The 12796-nt window shown below is 38.9% G+C and overlaps 1 protein-coding gene across 2 annotated transcripts in view; it reads right to left on the bottom strand.

Annotated features, from left to right (window-relative positions):
* pdzrn4 (PDZ domain containing ring finger 4) overlaps positions 1 to 12796 on the bottom strand; it is a 68413-nt gene that overhangs the window by 24189 nt on the left and 31428 nt on the right. The window contains exon 1 of one of the 2 annotated variants that reach the window (XM_048156820.1): positions 6610 to 7229. The exons of the other annotated variant lie outside the window; for it this stretch is intronic. Within the exon in view, the coding sequence (XP_048012777.1) occupies positions 6610 to 6678 (69 nt within the window). The 5' untranslated portion in view covers positions 6679 to 7229. Of the gene's footprint in view, positions 1 to 6609; positions 7230 to 12796 lie in introns of those variants that run through there. 2 annotated transcript variants of the gene reach the window in all.

The raw sequence follows: 12796 nt of genomic DNA, 5'->3' as shown, positions 1-12796 counted from the left end.
CTAAAACTGCTGCACTATTTTGAAAAATTCTACTTTGGACACGTGCTCATTAGTTTGAGAGAACATTATACAGATATCTGGTACCTATATATGTACGTATAGAGTTTTACATTATAAACGATGTTTTATGTTTTGAAATGGACATTTTACCCAAGTGCAATGGATTGGATTCATCTCAGTAAACCTTTGACAGTAAACCTTTAGTACTTTCTAATGATATTGTTATCTTTATTAATATTTTAGATAGTGTCTAAGATAGATAGCTAGGGCGGGCGTGGTTTCAGCAACAAGTCGCATGGGCTCCAACTACGTCCCGCCTCTTTGCCCATTTTCAGTTATCCGTGAGTGACGTGCGGTCACGTGCAGCTAAGATGGCCGCGGCCTCATTTTTGCGTCAAAACTGCTGTTCAGAACTCTATGGGTGACGTCACGGACACTACGTCCATATTTTTTACAGTCTATGAGGGAGACATAAGTTAGTGTTTAATGTTGTGTTATTTTGTTGGGATTTACAGGGGGTTCTGTTATGTTAGTTAGTACAATAACAGTCTCTTTGATTGTTATAATAGCATGTGTTATTTCTACCATTTAACCAAGATCTAAATGTGATGTTTATGTAAATTAACTGTATATAATTAACATTATGATGAGTTGGGCAAACTGTGAAGCGAAGGGATGCCGGTGACGTGATTGTTAATCAGAGACACCTGTGCACCACACTGGCCTTGCTCCGCTTCCACTGCTCTTGGCCCCGCCCCACTTGTCACAAAACATTTTAAGTTCTACTAATTAAAAAAAAATGAGTTAGATTACTTAAATGTTTTGAGGTAATAAGTTTCCTCAAATGTTTTGAATATTCTGAACATATTGAGTTTTACAGTGCAGTGTTATTAACATTTGAGTATTTTCATGTATTTTAAAAAATCTAAGTTTAAAAAAACAACAATTTAGGTTGATTTTATCCACAGGAAATCAGCTGGATCATGAAAAGTGGATGTTGCATAACAGAGCTATTTTGCTATTGGTTAACATTATTTTAAGGCCTAAATGACATCTGTGGACAGGCAAGTCGTTCAAAATAGGAACTTATAAAGATTATAAAGAGAAAATCTGATAAACGATCACAATAAGACCAGGGAAAGTAAATAGTCAATTCTGATTTCATGCTGCCTTCTTTTGAGTAAAACATGAGGCAGTAACAGGTTCTAGCTCAGTTTAACAATATCAGTGATTTTATCCAAGAACCGTGACAAAAATAATCACTGAAAGATTTTCCAATTTTTTTAATGCTAGATCCATCACACTAGTATTAATCATTAAGTCAAGTGAACAGCGGTGTGTAGATTTAATGCCCTGTGTTTCATTCGTGTAGCACCCAAGTGTGACGGAGGTGTAATCAGCCCCTTTTGACTTGTCATGTGGGCTGACTCAAAGAGGATTGCATGATGAAGGAAAGACAAAACTCCATAACTTCTTATAATTACCAATCAGCTCTGAAGCCCAGCACTAATTACACACCAGTGTGTCTAGGGCAGACAAGCAGGTCGTCTCCACTGTGGTTCCAGACAAAGAACTTTTATTATCTCTTCTGCTGAAATTAGACTATGATTGTCTTAAGATTGAAAGAGAGGCCAGGATCAGTTGAAGGATATAAAACGACAAGAGGAACAAGAACATATTTTTTTATGCGTCGTCATCATTTTTGGTTTGTTTGGACTTCATAGTTTAACAAATGAATCAGTCTATTCTGAAAGGGAAAAACGATGCTAAAACGCAAACAATAAAATGCTCCTAACTGCAACTTGGCACACTCAGGTGCACCAAAAAGTGGATAAAGGGAAAAATTTTGTGAGTTAAACCCTATGCAACAAATATCCTCCAGAATGTCAGGCTGATGCAAAGTAGATTTTAGCATGGATAGTGCAGCCACAGGTGGTGTATATGGGAAAAAATGAGAGCAGAGAGAGGGGCTGATAGTGAAGAGCTTCAATCAGAGGGTCTGACTGGTCGAGTGGGTTTGTTATACGTATGTAAAGGTCAAGCCTGCACTTTTTAAACTGAAATAGCACAAAAAAAGAAAAGGTCACCTCATAATTTCACTTGAGATACAGGAAGCAGATCAGAAAGAAGTGTAAAATCCCATGAAACTTAATCCGCATGAGCGGTCGAGACAGTAACAGCAATAACAATGTCTCTGTTTGGACTTCTAATTACAGTCAATGCTATACAAATTCTTAGAAATAGTCAAGAAAAAGACTGAGCGCAAGCCTACGCCAACATATTAAAATTGTGGACGATAGCAATAAACCAATGGTAATAAATAATCAGTGTTTTAAAGATTAACCTGAATGTTAGATTATGATAAAGGTAATCTAAATGTTTAAATAAGCATTGACAATTAATTATCCAATCTCATCCCATTCAAATGAATAGATAAATAATCAGAATTTCCACTTATGACTAATATGGTACCGAAATATGTTGCATCTCTAACAAAAGTGGCTAATTTCAAATATGTATGAACTATCACACATCTGTTCATGTATGCTTTTATAAGTTGAGATTTCCTTGTACATATTCACATGAAGTGTGAAAAATGGAATGTGGTAAATGTGAAACCATACACACAGCAGTAGGTAATACGGTGCATCTGGTAAGGAAGATCAGTGACTGTGTAAATGACATGAGACAGAGGTTTAGATGAGGTCATCTGCTCTCTTTCCAGATCAGGATGAAAATATGAACACAGCATCTGTAATTTCACTAAAGCAGAAAACCACCCAGACCACTGAGAGAGTAAAGTCTATTTTTAGCAATAATTATGCAATGCTATAGCCAAAAAGAATGATATGGGTTTTAAATGGGATTTCCATGATATGCACACACACACACACACACACTTCGCCTGGGCTGGAGTTGGCAGGGTCTGCTGATATGATCACCCCAGGGCCTGTACTATCTGACAGGCTTATCATCCAACAAGCTCACAAGATCAATCAAAACTACATGTTTCTGTATCTCTGCCTTCTTTTGCTCCACACCCATCGCGTTTCATCAGCGAAGAGCATCATTCAGAGAAAGGCTCCGGGACAGGAAGATGGATGAGAGTGTTCTGAGAGAGAGACAAGGGACGTGGCCCAACAGTGACGATGCCAATAAGCGAGACCTCAGTTCAGGCAGGAGTGTGAAGCATCCTTACACACATACACACTCGAAACTCAATCTAACACTCTTCACAAAAGCCAGTTCCTTTTGGCAGGTCTCTCTAAAGGTTGTCCTCCATCTGGAGACCCATTAAACTTGAAGGCTGTGATACACTGAGTGCCCAATTCACTCGCACGGAGCCAGATCCGTATGGTTGTTAGCGCTCTCGGGACCGACACTTCATGTGACCCTCACTGGACACTGTAGAAGGTGAAGAGGTAAACTGGTGCCTGATTTTCCATGTAAATTAAAAATCTCATTTTTATTTCAATTGAGAGTTTGGAACAGATCTTTTAGAGCAAGTTGAATTACAAATAATTCTTAGTTTGGATAGGGCAAATTAAAGCTGAGGATGTAATTTCGATTTTTTTTTTTTTTTTTTTTGTGTTTTTTCATTATCTCTGAATTTGGTGGATCTATAGATGCTAAAAGTGAATGTGTGAGCGAGAGTGAGTGAGTGGGAGGTGATATCTCTCCTTCTCCCATGCTGATTCACAGACTGGAAATTACACTGAGCATCTGTCCCCATACAGGCTCCTGACCATGGCTGTAAAATGCACTGCTCCCATGAGCCTCAGCGTTTCAGCTCGACTGAGTGAAATAGCCTCTATCACCTCAAGTTAATACAGATTCGCTGCTCAGCAGTTACTAGAGTTTTAGAGATTACTGAAGAAGTAAATACTTTAACATCTGAGTTTGATTTTAATAGTTGACTGACTTGCACTTTGCGAATTTAGTGAATTCTTAGCACAAGACAAAATCAAAGTTGCCATAATAACAATATGTTAAGTGATAAGTTCATTGCACATTTTTGACAATTTTGGATTCCAATGCTGATGAAGAAAATTGAGCTGAAAAGCTGAAAAAAATTGTTATATAGTTTTAAAATGAATAAATTTATTTACTAAGCATGTGCTACTTCCCAATGGGAGTAAACTAGTTAAATCCAAGGATTCACATAATTTTTATTATTTTATGCAGAAATCCATTCAAGTGTTCACATACTTTCCCCCCAGCAACTTAGCAACCCAGTATATTAATAAACATTCACCATAATGTAATCATATCCAACTGTCTCATGGGTATTTGCAGTCTTGTTTTTTTTTTCCACAGAATTGCAGAAAATAACATTTTATTTCTCAAAAGCTGTCATTTTGAAAGGTTACCTGATTTCATTTAGCGTTTACGTCACCCTCAAATCAAGACATCTATAATAAGACTTATCACATTTTACATCATAATGGATAAACAGCAGCCAATCACAGAGCCTGCCAGCCAAATTAAGGTGAAATGGCTCAGATCTTACAATCCAAAACCTGATCTTGCTGACGGAACACAAACACACAGCTAAGTCCTCTGAGACTGAGAGTAAGAGAGAGGGAGAGAGAGAATACGGGATGTCTTTGTAATGTGGCTAACAAAGAAAGAAGAATATATTTCCATGGTGAGCCCGTTGAGGGTGAACACTCACACTAAACTCATAAATCTCACAGAGTACCAGGGCTAAAGGGGCTGCTGCCAAGAATAGTGTCAAAATTGTCAAGGGGCGTGAAATTGCAGCGTAGGCGTGTGTTTGTGTTTATTCATGTCCGCTTGCTGTTGTGACTTCAAGAGTAACACAGTGCAACATTTTCTTTGATTTCTTGTTGCAAACATAAAAGCTCAAAAATTTAAATTGCTGAATACCAGGAACGGAAACATCTGAGGCAACACTTCCTTGACACACTTTCTTTTCAGCTTGGGAATTTACTCCAGGGAGAGCAGATCCAGATTTTCCTTTCCTTTCAACCTTCCCCAATACCTTCATCCTTCCTGGAGACATTGTATTATTTCTTTCTCTTCCCTTTCTGGTTTTCTTCTACCGAGAGTTGCATTCCACTGCTAAAACACCAAAGGGACCAACATGTAACATGTAAAAAGTCATCTCACGTCAAAAAAAAAAAAAGCAAACCGTAACCCACCAGACACAATGTCTAGGGTGTCAAAGCGGCAACACGCCACTCGAAAAACGCTGCCAGACCCTCTTCACTCTATAATGCCACAAAAGAGCAAACGCGTATACAAAACAGGACGTGCTACCCTGCTGACAGCAAGAGGCTAAACAAGTCATTCCAAAGACAAGCCCACTGTTTTGAACCAGTAGAGATCAAACTTCTATTACCTCAGTTCAGCCACCAACAGGGATAATCTCCCAGATTGGCGTCCACACAGACAAAAGGCACATTTTACCATCTAATTAGGGACCAAAGACATTTTGTACAACAGCTTAATGAGGCGGCGATCAGAGCAACATAAAAATATAATTTTGCACGCTTGATGCTCGGGGAGGGAGCAGGGACTCTGACCTCCTGTGCAGCACTGGGACATGGGTAATTCTCCATTCAGAGAGGAGCGGAGCCAAGGGTTGAGTCAGCCTGAGTCTAGCATCAACCCTGAACATTTGTGATGACCAACAAAGCAAAACGATCTTCCGTTGTAGTATTGAACATACTATTGTGCAATCTGTTGCGGAGTTCCAATGGGTGCCAACTACAAAGACAAGGGTTTGGAAATATAATAAGCTACATAGGTATGATATATGTTCCTTTTGCAACTATTTGAGATAGGCTTTATCCAATTCTGGAACTAGCACCTTATCCAGGCTTGCTTCCTTCTTGCAGTTCTCACTTGCAACTACATACCGTAAAGACAAGTTTCACCAGTGTGTGCAATCCCAAATTCTCATCCTCCTACCTGCGAGCATCTTTGTACAACAGTTGTACCCAAATGAACAAGAATAATAGAACAGTTGTAAAGGGTGTGTGCTGCAAAACTTCCTTTGATCCCTGACAAATGCTTCCAGGTAAGTCCCCAGTGCAGTTGGGAATTCATCACACAACAACAAAGAGCTCTCCTAAAGAACTCTTCCCACAAGATCCCAAAACAGAACAACTACTAGAATCAAACTGAATGTCTTAGAAGACACTTTTAAAGCAGAGAGGTTGAAGACTCATGGGCAAGCATTCTGACACGCAGCTTTGGGCAACCTGAGTTTTGAGTGGTCCATTCCATTCCCACCCACCTCACTCTCTTCCACTTTGTTTTCTATCCACTTTCTGACTGTTGTTATCCAATTAGGACAAAAAAGCTAAAAATAAATCCCTATTCACTACTTGCAGGAGTACGTGTAGTGTTCCGTCCCTTGAAACAACTGGTTCTGCATGTGATATTCTCATTTGTAAGTTTCTTTGGATAAACAAGTCTAAATTAATAAGGGATCCATTCATCTGAATGAGATGCCCAAGAAAAGATAGTGAAGATATGTCTAGAGAAGGTGAAAACTTGTGCTTTAATATAGAAATCCCATCTGATCTCATAACCCAACTTCACAAGGATCTCAGGAGTAGGTTTAACAAGTCGACTTACCTGTGCAATCTCGTACAGCAGCTTATAGTGCTCCTCTCTCTTCTGCAGCGTGCACAGGTTACAGCCCATCTCGCCGTCGCGGGTCCCCCAACAGATCTCTGGCAGTAGTGCACGCAAACAGGCACCCCGGGGATTTCCCTCAAATGTTGAGTAACGTCTTTCATCAGTGGGTACCTTTCACCCGTTCTTCTTTGTGTAAAAATCACGCATTGACCAGGCTGCCTGATGTAGCAGAATTCCTTGTGAATGAGTGTGTGTGTGCGTGCATCATACCCCCTCGATCTGCTTGTGTCTCTCTCATCCACACTAGCTGACTCGCAGTCATCCACGCACGCTGTACTAAACCCCTCTTCATAGAGACACACCCCCCTTTTCTCACTCGCCCATCTCTCTCTAGCTTCCTCTCTCTCTTTCTCTATCTAAAGCTCAGTGCACATGACTACACCTACTCTAGCTCATGAATAATGATGAGTATCTGTTGGATATTCATAAAAGATGATGCGTAGAAGGTGCTGTGACTGTGTTAACTGGGTATTTATCTCAAGACATTAAATAAGGTGGTAACGACCACCAACTGAACAACTACAAATGCATCTCACATTCAGATAACACTAATTTATTTAATAATTGATTGATTTATGTTGTTCTTTTCACTGTCATTAGTGAGTATGCAGTATTTCAAGAATGGTGATCGGCCTTTTCAATATTTTCAAAGTGTGAATTAATGTTGTCTAAAGGGATTTCAACCATTTTTTGAACACTGTGTCCAATCCAGACATGATGCAATACATCAATAAGAGATAAAAGTAAAAGTCTTTTATGTAAATCAGAGTTTTTGATCTAACCGGCTGCAATTGCGATAAGCAACAGGACATTCTGTCGGTGGCTTGGTTTCTATGTCTGCTGTGTGGGTTAGCCTTGCCAACTGTGAAATATCATTGGTTCAAATTTGCCTCCCTAGTGGTAGTTGTAATGAACTTTCACTGTGTTCATGAATTGTTTTGGCTTGTTCCTCCAGTAAAGCAAAATGAGAGCAAGAGCTCTTCTCTTATCATAACTATCCATTTTAAAAAAAGTAGCAGGACTTGAAATCACATTCAAAGCTCAATTTGAATCCGAAAATCCTATATCCCACAGAATTTATAATAAGCATTGAAAAGGAAGCTAGACAAATTGCTCAAACTTTGCATAGCACCACACCTGGTTAGGTCATACTATCATTAATTGCATTATAACTAACATTATATTGGCCATCAGCCACCATGCTCTTTATATCGGCAATGACATTTTAAACTATAAAATCGGTTGACCACTACATGTAGCTGAATATCCTGGACAGGGAGAAGAAATCGACTACTGAAAAATCCTAATTGGGTGACCACTATTCTGAATATTGCAGGGGGACATCTGCAACTCATTCTCTATGGTGATTGTAGTCCTGCTATATTTACCCACACGTGTCAGTGGTTGATAAATTAGATTTATGTTGAAAGACAATGGTCCAGTAAATATGCAAAAGAAGCGAGAAGAGACACAGACCACTATTGATTGTCCTCAAATTAATTTCCAGATTCACAGTGAGAGTAAAAGAGAGAGACGCGTGGTGATAACAGTATACCACAGAGGCAGTTGTCCACTGGCTGCGAGACAGCTCTCTTGGGAAGCAATAATCCGATTTGCAGAGCTTTAATTTCACTCGGCGGGTTTGGAAAGAATCTGAGCCAACTTTGCCCCAACAGGAGCTTCTCTCTCCCAAAAGCATCTCTCAACAGTCCTCCAAAACCTGTGCCTGGAGATACTGAATTCTGGAAGGTGCTTACTAACTCCATTTCTCTCCTTTTATATTAAAATCTATCTCTAAACAGCCTCTTATCAGAGATGGTTGATTAAGACATTAAGAAAAACTACTACTACTACTAATAACACTAATACTAATATAATAATAGTTCAAAAGGTAAAAGCTTTAAAACAAACCATGTTTACTCAACCACAAAAGATAATCTACTGTTGGTAATGAATCAATACTTAACAGAACCATTAACCATCAAAGGGTTTCTTTTCCATTAAATCTCATTCCATTTCATTCATTGCCATTCCATTCTATTCTATCCTTTTCCATTCTAATTCAAAATTCTAATCCATATTCACCAAGGAGGGAAAGGTCATCTGCAGGGATCAGAAGGCGCTGTAGCAGATAATATCAGATGGTGACACCATGGGTCACTGAAGATGACCCCTAAAGGTGACATCATCAGGGATAAAAGTGCCTAGAGATGCTACAAAAAGGTGACCCCATGTATCTATTGGGCGAAAGAGAGAACTGAAACTGCTTAATAATATGTCTGAGTTAGCAAATACAGCTAAAGCAATGCCCGTCAATAGGTTAAGATTAGCATTCATACTTCTACTCTTGTTTTATCTGCAGTTAAGACAGCAAGGGTGCGTGATCTTTCATGTAGCTACTGTTCAGGCACCTTGAGAACTGCACTTTTGTTCTTTTGCTAGCAAGAGCGGGAGGAGATGTGAAACGCCCTTCAGTGCCATTCACACAGTTAGGACGAGTCATCAGTTTAGAGACACAACATCCAGCAGACATCACCATCTGGGCCTCTGATTTCTTTCGAGTATTATACAACTTGTTTATAAAAGTCCCATATGTTAAAATGATAAATAAATGAAGTTAATTATGGTCTAGAGCCATTAATCATGTTACAGATATCTAATGGATGGTCTTTACCTATTATACGGGATACTTACGAAGACAATACTGCATTACGTAATTGATATATATTATTTAAGGGCTATTTGAGACCCTCACATGTTGACGTATGTGAACAACTTTAGATGACTGTTCACACTGTACACAAACATGAAAACACAGACTAAAATGATGCACCCTGAGCAGGTGGTGTTTGAATGGAGATATCAGAATGACTGAGGGCTAATGTGCCGTGTATCTCAATGCCCAAAAAACATCAATTATTTAAACCTATGAATCATTAATTGGAGCAAAAACACAGTATAGCTGTTGTTGGAGCCAGGTTGAGGCGTAGGGACGTGAAAACACTCCTAATGGAGATGCTTCAAAGAGCGATGTTCAAAATGTATGAATACTTAAGGCAGCAAGAGTTTTGAATGAATAAAATAATAAAAATCACAGAACTCAAGACAATCTGTTACAACAATATGCAATATAAACTTATGAAATATTAATACAATGGGGTGAAAAAGTGTCAGACTACCACAAAGATGGGATTCAAGATCTAATTTAAAACTGGACTGGCCAGATGTTTGTCTATTCAACAATCTATTCAATTTGTCAAATATACAGGTGCTGGTCATATAATTAGAATATCGTGAAAAAGTTCATTTTTTTATTGTAAATTATTTTTAAAAATGAAACTTTCATATATTCTAGATTCCCTACATGTAAAGTAAAACATTTCAAAAGTTTTTTTTTTTTTAAATTTTGATGATTAGAGCGTACAGCTCATGAAAGTCCAAAATCCAGTATCTCAAAATATTAGAATATTTCCTAAGATCAATAAAAAAATGGATTTTCAAAACAGAAAAGTTCAAGTTCTTTAAAGTATGTTCATTTGTACACTCAATACTTGGTCAGCAGCACATATTACAGCAAATGACTTGCTCCTAGCACAAATTACAGCATCAGTGAAGTGTGGCATGGAAGTGATCAGCCTGTGGCACTGCTGAGGCACTATTGAGCCTTCAGATCATCTGTATATTGTTGGATCGACTGTTTCTCATCTTTCTCTTGAAAATATCCCATAGATTCAGGGGTCAGGCATGTTGGCTGGCCAGTAAAGCACAGTAATATCATGGTCAGCAAACCACTTGGAAGTGGTTTTTGCACTGTGGTCAGGTGCTAAAGTGCTAAAAAGGAAATCAGCATCTCCATAAAGCTTGTCAGCAGATGGAAGCATAAAGTGCTCCAAAATCTCCTGGAAGATGGCTGCATTGACTTTGCACTTGATAAAACACAATGGACCAACACCAGCAGAGGTCACGGCCCCCCAAATCATTACGGACTTCAGAAACTTCACACTAGACTTCAAGCAGCTTGGATTCTGTGCCTCTCCAGTCTTCCTTCAGACTCTGGGACCATGATTTCAACATGAAATGCAAAATGTACTTTTATCTGAAAAGAGGACTTTCGACCACTGTTCACTGTCCAGTTCTTTTTCTCCTTAGGCCAGGTAAGATGCTTCTGACGTTGTTTCTGTTTCAGAAGTGGCTTGGTAGTCCTTTTCCTGAAGATGTCTGAGTGTGGTGACTCTTGATGCGCTGACTCCAGCTTCATTTGACTCATTGTGAAGCTCTCCCAAGTGTTTGAATCGGCTTTACTTGACAGTATTCTCAAGCTTGTGAGAGTAAGAGACCTTTGCACCTTTGCCTACCCAATTTCTTCCTTCTAGTCAACTTTGCATTTAATATGCTTTGATACATCACTCTGTAAACAGCCACCACATTCAGTAATGGCCATCTGTGACTTACTCTCTTTGTGGAGGGTGTCAATGATTGTCTCCTGGACCATTGCCATGTCAGCAGTCTTCCCCATTAGTGTGGTTTCAAAGAACAAGAGATACCTGGAATTTATACTGTAGGGATGGTCATTTAATGAAACTCAAATGTAAATATTCTAATATTTTGAGATACTGGATTTTGGACTTTCATTAGCTGTACGCTCTAATAAACAAATTAAAAAAAAAAAAAAAAAAAAAAAAAAAACTTTTGAAATGTTTTACTTTACATATAGGGAATCTAGTATAAATGAAAGTTTCATTTTTTAAAATAATTTACTATAAAAAATTAACTTTTTAATGATATTTTAATTATATGACCAGCACCTGTATATACAGTGCCTATATACTATATACTAGAGTGCCTATAGAAAGTCATCATACCCTGTGAAAATCTTTACCTTTTGTCACACCCTAGAAAATAAAATAAATTAAGTCTAAATTTTTGGAGCTGTATGTACACATTATAACCCTCATCATCAAAGTGAAAATAACACTTAAAAAAATTCTGGAGGATTATAATTCATGAAACACCTGGTTTGGTAAAGTTATCAGTCCCTATAAACTTGCTCAGGTGCAACAAATCAACAGATCAACGACCAGGCTAATTGCCCTACCTGACATCAGTAGTGGTTGTGCTTTTGATTACTTCAGAATAAAACCAGCTGTTTCTTGAAGATTCCACTGTTAGTAGTACATGGTACTGCAAAAAAATCACCATGGTTGGGAAAGTGCTTTCAGAAAGCCTCTGGTATAAAGATGTAGAAAGGCACAAATTAAGAGAAGGCTACAAAAACAATTCAAAGGCTTTAGCTATCCCTCTGAGTACATCATTAAGAAGTGGAAAAAGTATGGCACCACCAACACATTGCCTAGATCAGGCTGTACGTCAAAACTGGATGACCGAGTCAGGAGAACATTGATCAGAGAAACTACCAAGAGGCCAAGGCAACCTTGAAGGACTTACAAGGCTTTATGGCTGAGACTGATCGGTCTGTGCACGTGACAACTATCTCACAAGCTTTACACAATGCTGGCCTGTATGACAGGGTGGCAAGAAAGAAGCCTTTCCTGAAAAAGTGCCACACTCAGTCTCATTCGTGCTATGCAAATACACACCTGGAAAACACTGATGCCATCTGGCAAAAGGTGCTATGGTCTGATGAGATCAAAATTGACCTTTTTGGACTGAACTCCAAGTGCTATGTTTGGCAAAAAGCAAACACAGCACACCACCCAAAACACACCATACCTACTGTGAAGCATGGTGGTGGCAGCATTATATTGTGGAGGGTGTTTCTCTTCAGCGGGGACTGGGCTATTAGTCAGGATTGAAGGGAAAATGGATGCTGCCAAGTACATCCAAAATCTGTGGATTGACTTGAAGAGAGCAGTCCAATGCAACTCACCATGGAATTTGACTGAACTTGAGAGATTCTGCAAGGAAGAATGGGCAAATATTCCCCAATCTAGGTGTGCAAAGCTAGTACAGACATATCCAAAAATATCCGTTTTCTTTGCGTGTGAGAGCTCATTAACATGCTGTGACAATGGCAGATGCACAAAGTTCAATATTACGCTTTTCCAAAATAAGCGAGAAGGAGAAAAAGTGGCATCTACAAATGAGCCTACTTCACCTTTCCACA

This window comes from Megalobrama amblycephala, linkage group LG14 (assembly GCF_018812025.1).
Source record: "Megalobrama amblycephala isolate DHTTF-2021 linkage group LG14, ASM1881202v1, whole genome shotgun sequence".
NCBI lineage: Eukaryota > Metazoa > Chordata > Actinopteri > Cypriniformes > Xenocyprididae > Megalobrama > Megalobrama amblycephala.
This window is presented reverse-complemented; position numbering and strand designations above follow the sequence as displayed.